The sequence below is a fragment of the Bubalus kerabau genome, chromosome 4, assembly GCF_029407905.1.
Source record: "Bubalus kerabau isolate K-KA32 ecotype Philippines breed swamp buffalo chromosome 4, PCC_UOA_SB_1v2, whole genome shotgun sequence".
Lineage (NCBI taxonomy): Eukaryota > Metazoa > Chordata > Mammalia > Artiodactyla > Bovidae > Bubalus > Bubalus kerabau.
The window spans coordinates 13,469,147-13,478,076 of NC_073627.1; the positions used below are offsets into that span (position 1 = coordinate 13,469,147).

An 8,930-nucleotide genomic window follows, 5' to 3' on the forward strand; every position below is an offset into this window, starting at 1 on the left:
ACCTTCATCATCTCCTGTTCTTGACTCACTACCTGCCCTGCCCAGGTCTCTCCCTGCCTACTCCTCCACCCTGGGGGTGCTAGGCCCCCAACCCCTGCCAACCAAGGGTACAGAGCAGGTGAGCTTCACACTCCCCACCCTCCAGCCCAAAGCCACATGAGCTCTCTCAGTCTCCATAGGAGGGACCCTATGGAATGTAAGTGAGTGTGGGAGTGAGTGGGAGCGAGTGTGCTTGGCCCCTTCTGGATAGAGCAAGCCCCTCCTGTGCTGACCTCAGGCCTCTGGGAGGGCACAGCACCCCTCAGCAGCTCCCAGGGGTGGCGCAGGACAGTCTGCAGTCAGGCCCTAGGGGGCCCTGTGGAGCCCAGGCCAAGGCCAGGGGTCACTCAACTGAGTGTTCACGAAGACACACCATCAAGAGGGAGGGCGTCCTGCAGCTGTGGAGGTGTGGAGAGGACAGGAGGGGTGGCAAACGGGTCAACAGTTTGGGTTTGCTGGGCAGACATGGCGGGAGGTGAGGGGCGGGCCTGGCCTGTCACTAGGACTTCACCCCTGGGGCCTGCAAGGCACCACTCTGGGCAGATCCGTGACATGAAGCTAAGTGACACTCAGCTCCCCCGCAGTGGTGTGCAGAGGGTGGACAGCTGGATTTCAGGAATTCTGCTAGTGAGTTATTAAGTAACCACTGTTAAGAATTACATAAACTTGAAATCAATTGTATTTTAAAATGAAATTAACAAATACTCAAAACCCATCACTTCCTAAACATTTTTGTACAGGTACTATTATCTGTGCTTTTGGGTTACTGTAAGCCTTTTGTGTCTGTGTGGTGAGGACAGCATGGAAAAGTGGAGGACAGACATCTCTGTGCCAGCTCCACCTCAAGGACATCAAACAGGAGGGAATATGTCACCATGGAAGTTGGCAAATTCTACAGCTGGATCTTGCGATGGACTATGCCCTGAACATGGTGAAGGACTCACAACACTGAGGGAATATTCTCTCAGTAACTGAAAACCACCACCTGATTAGGCAAAGAAGTCATTCAACCGTGAACAAAGCAGTGAAGTTCCAGCCTGCTCAGCTCACTTTTGTTTTCTGCGCTGACTTAAGGAATACCAATGAACATTCACATTAAAAACACCACCGCTTCTACCCTAGAGGCCTCTGGACAGGGCCAAAGGCCATCCTTGGTCAAATTCACTACCCTCCTTAGAAGCTGGCCTTCTGGAAGGTCCTACATGTCTGCCATGGACTTAGCCAGGCCCGAAAATCTCTGGCAGGACAGCCAGGCTGCCACTGGCCCAGGATGAGAGCTGAAAGGGTGTCTCTACCTGGGACTCGTCCCCATGCCCAGCTCTGAGCTTTGCATCTTCCGGCCACATGACTGCAGCCTAAGTGTGAGTGTGCAGGCTGGACTGAAGAATCATGTTTCCTGAAGAGATGGGGAAGGGGGATGGGGGTAAAGGTGGGTTCAGCATGGAACAGGGGTGTGTGGGGATGGAGGGGGGCTTAGGTAGCCAGGAAGCCCCCATCCACTGGCACAGTGGAGCCTGTGGTCATGCTGCTGCGGTCACTGAGCAGGAAGAGAATGGTGTCCACCACGTTCTCCACCTCTGCGGGCAAGGTGCTGTTCAGGGCGTGCATGAAAGGAGCTGCCCTTCGTCCCTTCCTCCCACCCCTCACCTGAGCAGGCCACTGGCGTGACTCCCAGCCGGGCTCCCGCCCAACTCACCGGCAAACCTGCCAAGGGGGATGCGGTCCAGCATGGCCTTGGCCTTCTGAGGGTCACTCCAGGCGGCCTGGCCCATGGGTGTCATCACCACCGTGGGGTTGACTGCATTCACACGGATCTGCACTGGCACAGGCAGGGGGTCAACTCGGTGGGCTGAGGCTCTCTGAGCACAGGGACTGGGCGATGGGAGGCGTCCCACTGGGGCTCACCTTGTGTGGCCCCGGCTCCACAGCCATCACTTTGGTCAGTATGTCCAAGGCACCCTTAGTGGAGCCTGTGAGGAGGGACGGCATGTGTGGAGCCTGAGCTGCCTGCTCAGATGGGGGGTGGCGGGGGGTGGGAGTGGGGACAGGGCACAGCCGGGGCTCACTCACAGTAGACACTGTGGTTAGTCAGTCCCCGTTGGGAGGCCTGGCTAGAAACATTCACGATGACCCCTGGGGCTCCCCGAGCTATCAGGCCTCGGGCCACAATCTGAAATCGCAGAAGAAGGATGAGGCAGGGCTGGCATCACCCAGCAACCCCCACTCCTGCCCTGAAGCCAGCGCACCTGGGACACCTGGATGACGCGCGAAGGTTCACATTGAAAGACCTGGAGGCACAGGACAGACCCTGGTCAGGGACTGAGGCCGCTGCAGCAGGAGACAGCCCTTCCCCACGGGCGTTCCTCCACCCCACCCCACCCCACCCCACCCCGGCTTACATGTCATATGCCTCCTTGGTGACCTCCACGAAGGGCTGTAGACACGCCACAGCTGCATTGTTCACCAGCAGGTCCACAGGGCCGACACCTCCCAGCGCCTGCTCCGCGGCCTCCCAGTCAGCTAGGTCCACGCACACGGTCTCTGCCCCGGGGCACTGTGTATATTGTGTGGTCAGGCGGCACATCTACCAGAGACTCCATGCCCCGGAGAGGCTACAGCTGGGCCTCCCACTCAAGGGGGAGGGACTGTGTTTTTGTGACCTTTCAGTCTCCCAGGGGTAGGGGCCTAGGGGTCTCAGGGAAACCAATCGCCTTCTTGGGGCTCCCAGGCTGCTGTCGGGAGAGAGTTAACTTGGCCTTTGGGCAACTCAACTCGGGGCTTCAGGATCAGGGATCTAGCCCCGCCTCCAGCCAGTCTACTTCCTCCCAGCACCAGAGCGCCTCTGGCCCAGCAAAGCAGCCATTTCTGCCTCCTCCTAAGTCCAGGGGGAGTCGTCGTTCTTCCGCGCGTCCGGCGAGGGGCGGGGGTGCTAAGAGTCCTTGGTGAGCCCCAGCGCCCAGCTCCCGTGTGTCCCTGATGGGCCGCCCTCAGCTCCCCGATGCAGCCCTCTGGGCTGGGACAGGGCGGCGCCTACCTCGCGGACCAGGCTGTCCAGGTCGGCCTGGGTCCGGCTCACGGCCACCACTCGGGCGCCAGCCGCGTGTAGCGCCTTGACAATACTGCGACCGATGCCTGCGAGGAGCGCGGATGAGTGAGGGTACCCATCCCCGGCCACCTCCCCAGGCCCACCTTTGCCCGCCCCCGTGACGAGCGCCCGGCGCCCCGCGAGTCTCAAATCCATGATGTTCCGGCAGCCACACTGCGAATCTTGAGCTGCGCTCCTGGGTTTAGAAGGGCGCGAGGCGGGGCGCGGCGGGCCAATCGCAGGGTGGTGTCCCGCCGCGGGAGGGGATATTCAAATAGTGGTCTCCCCGCGGGGGCGATTGGCCGAAAGGAGTGGGCGCGGCCGAGGTGAGACACACAGGGTCCTCGCCCATCCTGGGGCAGAGTTTATCAAATTGCCTTCTCAGCGGGACCTCAACCGGAGGGGAAATAATGTTAGCGGGCCCCGCCTACTTTTTTCCCTTCCCAAGTAGGTTATTACAAAAATAAATAAATAAATAAAATCAGATGTGGTAATTAATACCGGAAAGAAGGTATTAGACTTCCCTGGTGACTCAGACGGTAAAGCATCTGCCTACGATGCGGGAGACCCGGGTTCAATCCCTGGATTGGGAAGATCTCCTGGAGAAGGAAATGGCAACCGACTCCAGTATTCTTGCCTGGAGGATCCCATGGACGGAGAAGCTTGGTAGGCTATAGTCCATTGGGTCGCAAAGAGTCGGGCACGACTGAGCGACTTCACTTCACTTCTTCACTTTGCAGGAAAGAAGGTACCTCGTGAAAGAGAACACAGTGCTAACCCTTTCTTTGTTTCTGAGAATAAAAGTTCGGCTAAAAGCATCACATGATCCCCTCCCCAGACCTGGGAGCAGCTCACGCAAGCTCACTTGTAGTGCTTTGAGCGAAAGGGTTTGGACAAGCCTATAAGCCTGAAGAAGAAATGATGCGAAGAACTGACTCCTTGGAAAAGACCCTGATGCTGGGAAAGATTGAAGGCAGGAGGAGAAGGGGATGACAGATGGTTGGATGGCATCACCGACTTGATGGACATGAGCTTGAGCAATCTCTGGGATTTAGTGCTGGATAGGGAATCCTCGGATGGTGCAGTTTACGGGGTCACAAAAAGTCGGACACGACTGAGTGACTGAACTGAACTGATAAGCCTGAAGTAGAGCCCAAGGACAGCAAAGGTGCACTTTAGCTGCGAAGGGTGTTGAGACACTAACTCGTCTGACCCACCCGCAGAAGGTCACTAGTACTTCAAAAACTAGGATAGGTTGGCATAGGCTAGGCTTGGGGTCATCAGGGTACCAGTGGCCTGCAAGGGCAAGCATTGCTTCCTGGAGCTTTAGGGTCAGTTAGAGATACATGTGTGCTCATATGTCCATGCATGCACTGTTTCCACTGTTAAAGCTACTTTGTTCTGTGGATCATGGTGGGAAAGCCTAGAACCTGCCCTGAGGGCCTTCTTTGGCCAGGATTATGTAAGCAATTGGTGACTGCAGGGCCCCTGGGTCATGTGGCTTTGGGCCCAGAGAGGTGGATTGTCTGGAGTAGACGGTGGCCTGGTGTCAGCAGGAGGCACAGATTTGAGAAGCCCCTGGAGGACTGCCAAGTGAGTTCTCCCTACCAGACCTGGTCATATGGTACTGCCCATCCCCTCTGGGCTCCCACCTAACCCTGCCTTCTGCTCTTAACCTTGGACCCTGCCAAGTGCCTGCCAGAAGCCAAGAGGCAGGGAGTTGGGGGGACAGTCCCCAGCCTGTCCTTCCTGAGAGGCACATCAGCTCAGATCCCTTCACTGGCTTTTCCTGGCCCCCCAGAATGGTGTCCAAATCCTTTCTTTGTCCCGTGATCCTCTGTGGGCCAGTTCAGTTCAGCTCAGCTGTGTCCGACTCTTTGCGACCCCATGGACTGCAGCATGCCAAGCTTTCCTGTCCATCAGCAACTCCAAGAGTGGGCCAGTTGCACCGATCCAGATCAGTTTTGGCACAGACCTTGCTCTGGAAGCCCTGAGGCTGAGCAGAAATGCCCTTTGCTCTCTCAACCCAGCACTACCATTGCCTGGACGGCCCCACCCCAGCCCTTTGTCTCTTGCCTCCTTGCCCAGGGTTGTACACTGCACCAGGCCAGCTGACTGACCACCTCAGGCCCTCATCCCACACTCAGATGGCATGGGTCCTGCAGGAAGCTGACCAGGGCAAGCACAACTGAATCCCAGCAGGGCCCGGGAGACCCTCTAGCTGCCCCAGCTGCAGGGCTCTTGTGTCCGGGGTCAGGCCAGGAACAGTAGGCAGGGCAGCAGCTCTGGACACTGCCCCAACTGGGGCTGCCCTCTTCATGGATAGTCTTGTGGGGGAAGGTGTCCCCCAAGGTGAAACTGGGTTTCTCATGGTTGGAGAAACTATAATAGTCCAGCACCAGCCCCCTGCCTCCTTCACACCAGGGCTGAGAGCTCAGGCCCATCTTCCCTAGGGATGGTCCAGAGCATCTCCCTGCAGTTCCTTCGACCTTCTTCCTTCTCCAGCCGAAGGTAGTCAGAGCAGGGGGTGCTGGGCTGAAGGTCAGAGCCAGAACCACAGGGAAGGAAAGTTGGGTGCAGGCTGCCCTCTGCACAGAGAAGGCTGGGTGTAGCAGGGCCATGGACAACAAAGACAAGGAAACGCAGCCATTCAAATCAAAGTCACGGGTCAGCTGTGGAATTCCTTTGGCTTTGGATCTGCCCCCTCTCTACCTCTTTTAAGATTCTGTGCGGCTCAGTCCCTGATTCTCCCCTCCCTGCCCTTGGGGCAAGCTCATCCAGAGCCCTGGCAAGGCTACTAGTTTCAGAACTTCTATTTATTTAGGCAAATCCACCCTAGCACATTGGACCACAGAGTGGGTGGGGTCGACAGGGACTGGGTCTCCTGGCATCCACACATTGGGTGTGGATGTGGAGGAATGTGGTCTGGTTCGGGGGTGGGCAGGGTGGGCCAGGTATGGGTTTGCAGGCTGGTGGGGCGCTGGCGAAGTGTATCGTGGAGGTGGGACCAAACCGGGGGCCGGAGCCTGCAGATGGTTGCCTGGGCGTGGGCGTGGATGGCGTCGGGGGCGTGGCCTAGGGCGTGGAGAAGCGTTCGCCTGGTGGCCCTGGAGGCCTGAGGGCGAGGCGGAGGGGCGTGGAAGCGGGGCCAGGCTCGGCCGCGCACCATGCCGCTGGCGCCCAGAGCGTGGCGCTCTAGGAGGCCAGGTACCCGGCGTCCACCAGGATACCCGACCCGCTGGTGGAGGCGCTGCGGTCGCTGAGCAGGAAGAGGATGCTGTTGACCACGTCTTCCACCTCTACAGCGGGTGGCGGGCAGGGTCAGCGCGGCTCGGCCCGGCTGGCTCTGCCCAGCCGCCCCAGCCACGCCCGCCACTCCGCGAAGCCCCCCTGACCTGCAAACTTCCTCAGCGGGTGGCGCTCCTTCAGCTTCTGGGAGAACTCAGGGTCAGCCGAGACTTTTTGGCCCATGGCTGTCAGCACCACCGTTGGATTCACAGAGTTCACCCGGATCTGGGGCCGGAGGGGCCAGAGGGGTGGCCTCAGACTCTGTAGGAACCCCGCCCTCACGGCCCCCACTGAGCTTGCTCACTCACTCCTTGAAGCCCCCTACCCCCGTTCTGATCCCCAGGCCCCAACCTTGCCCACCACCACCCACCTCACCCCTACCCTGCGTGCCTTCTTAGGCCTGGGTCCCTGGCACCCCAGGGCCCCCATGCCTACCTTGTATGGTCCCAGCTCCATGGCCATGGATTTGGTCAGCATGGTCATTGCACCCTTGGTGGAGCCTGTGAGGAGAAGGCAGCACTGAGGATCCTTAAGGTTTCAGCAGGCTTTGCATGAGGCCCAACCCGGAGCCCAGCTGCTCCTGCCCGGAATAGGGGCTCAAGACTGGGCAGAGGGACTCACTGTAGGCAGCTAGGTTGGGGAAGGTGACGTGGGCCACCATGCTGGAGACATTGACAATGGAGCCAGGCACTCCACGGTTGATCATGCCCCGGGCCACGATCTGGAAGCCAAGACAGGGGACGGCCTGAGCCCACTGCACCCCTACCTGGGCCATGTCAGTGCTGAGCCACAGCCTCCCATCACCTCACCTGGGACACCTGGAACACAGAGCGCAGGTTCACACTGAAGGACCTGGGGAGACAGCAGACAATTAGACCATGGTCACACCCGAAACACATCCTGGACAGCTCTCTCCCGTCGACTTCCTTCCCTCCTCCTCACCTGTCAAAGTCTTCCTTGGTGACCTCCAAGAAGGGCCTCATCAGTGCCACGGCGGCATTGTTCACCAGCAAGTCCACGGGGCCTACACCGCCCAGAGCCTTCTCGGTGGCCTTCCAGTCACCCAGGTCCACGCACACAGGCTGTATCCCGGGGCACTGTGGGGAGGCATTGGCCGGTGACCAAAGGGGTGGTCCTGGAAGGCTCATGAGGCATCCCCAAGGGTCACGGCCCCGGGTCACACTAGGCATGTACACCTGACCTCCTTGGAGAGGCTGACCAGGTCAGCGTTGGTGCGGCTCACGGCCACCACTCTGGCTCCTGAGGCATGAAGGGCCTTCACCGTGTCCCGTCCAATCCCTACAGGGGTTCACCAGGCAGGAAGATGGACCAACAAGTCTGCAGGTGGTGGCTGCAGATATGCTGCTCGGGAAAGAGTGATGAGAGGGTGCTGGCCAGAGGGGTGTTGGCCCAGGAGGTGGCAGGAGGCAGGGATCTGGACAACCAGGATCCAGCCAAGGGAGGCCCAGAGGGCAGCCCCTTCCTGCTGCGCCCATGAAAGAGGCCTTGGCTAGATGCGCCCCCATCTGCTCGGACTGAGTCTGAGGGCCGTTCTCTCAGGACAGCTCTTGCATTGGCCAGGGAGAGGCTAGTGTCCTGTCCCAGTGGGGCCTGCTGGATGGTAGGGAGCAGTGCAGGCCCACTTTGGCTGGTTCGGTGGCTGGAGTAGGGGGCCCTTGCCGGCAGGGCAGGCTGACAGGCACAGAGGGAATGTGCAGGCCCCAACACGAGGCTCTGGGTCTGCTCATTTTGTTTTCTAACCCCAGTTCCTCTCACATCCCCACCTGCCCGGCTCATACCCACCTTTTCCTGCTCCTGTCACCAGGGCCTGAAGGCCACTGAAATTCAGCTGCATGGTGCTGCTCCAAGTCACTGTTCAACTGGAAATGAGGGTATGGGGATTTTATAGGCCGGGGCTGGGGCAGGCTGGGCGGTTTAGGGTGGGGCTGGCCAGAGAAAGGGAAGCTGGGGTTACCCAGCGGGGCCAGGCATCAGCACAGCTTCTGTTTCTAGTTTACAGAAACCTGCCTCCCTGGAAGGGATCACCTTCCTTACCCACAATCCAAAGGGGCCAGCCATAAGCTCTGTCCTGGGTTTGGAAAACAAACTCGAAATAACAAGCTAGAAATAAACCCTGGGGTGTGGAACATGTCCCTGGCTGGCCAGAAGCAGATGGCCTGAAGCTGGTCCCTGCCAGCCCTGAGTCTGGTGCGCTGGAGTGACGGCCAAGAAACACTATGCTTCAGGCTGGCCCCCTGCACCTGCCGACCTGGATCACACCGTGCCCCAGTCTGGGGGCCACTTTGGCCTCGGGCATCTTCACCTGCCCCTTGCCAGCCTCAGACTCTCACTTCTCAGACATGCCTGTGGGCCCCGGCCACCTATACTCCACTCTCATTCAGGGATCCTGCCATTAAACCCATCCCACCTCTCTGAGATCTCCCTGACTCCTGGAGGCCCAGATGGGCTTGCTCTTCTGATCCTGTGAATTCATCAGTGACTAAAAGGAAGGCAGTCC

The 8,930-nt window shown here is 59.1% G+C and overlaps 2 protein-coding genes across 2 annotated transcripts; both read right to left on the bottom strand.

Annotated features, from left to right (window-relative positions):
• Window positions 1–573: 573 nt before the first annotated feature.
• LOC129651144 (L-xylulose reductase-like) lies at window positions 574–3,313 on the bottom strand. Its single transcript, XM_055579840.1, is given in 9 exon segments — window positions 574–1,616; window positions 1,736–1,853; window positions 1,945–2,009; window positions 2,110–2,209; window positions 2,286–2,305; window positions 2,308–2,327; window positions 2,439–2,593; window positions 3,074–3,171; window positions 3,229–3,313. Coding segments are annotated over 9 exon segments (732 nt in total). The 5' UTR covers window positions 3,281–3,313; the 3' UTR covers window positions 574–1,512.
• Window positions 3,314–3,982: 669 nt separating this feature from the next.
• Window positions 3,983–8,417, bottom strand: LOC129651145 (carbonyl reductase [NADPH] 2). The gene is made up of 8 exons (XM_055579841.1): window positions 8,216–8,417; window positions 7,614–7,711; window positions 7,355–7,509; window positions 7,222–7,264; window positions 7,034–7,133; window positions 6,848–6,912; window positions 6,520–6,637; window positions 3,983–6,423 (listed from the first exon to the last, which is right to left on the bottom strand). The coding sequence occupies exons 1-8, from the start codon at window positions 8,265–8,267 to the stop codon at window positions 6,320–6,322; spliced, it is 735 nt and encodes a 244-aa protein (XP_055435816.1). The 5' UTR covers window positions 8,268–8,417; the 3' UTR covers window positions 3,983–6,319.
• Window positions 8,418–8,930: the final 513 nt, after the last annotated feature.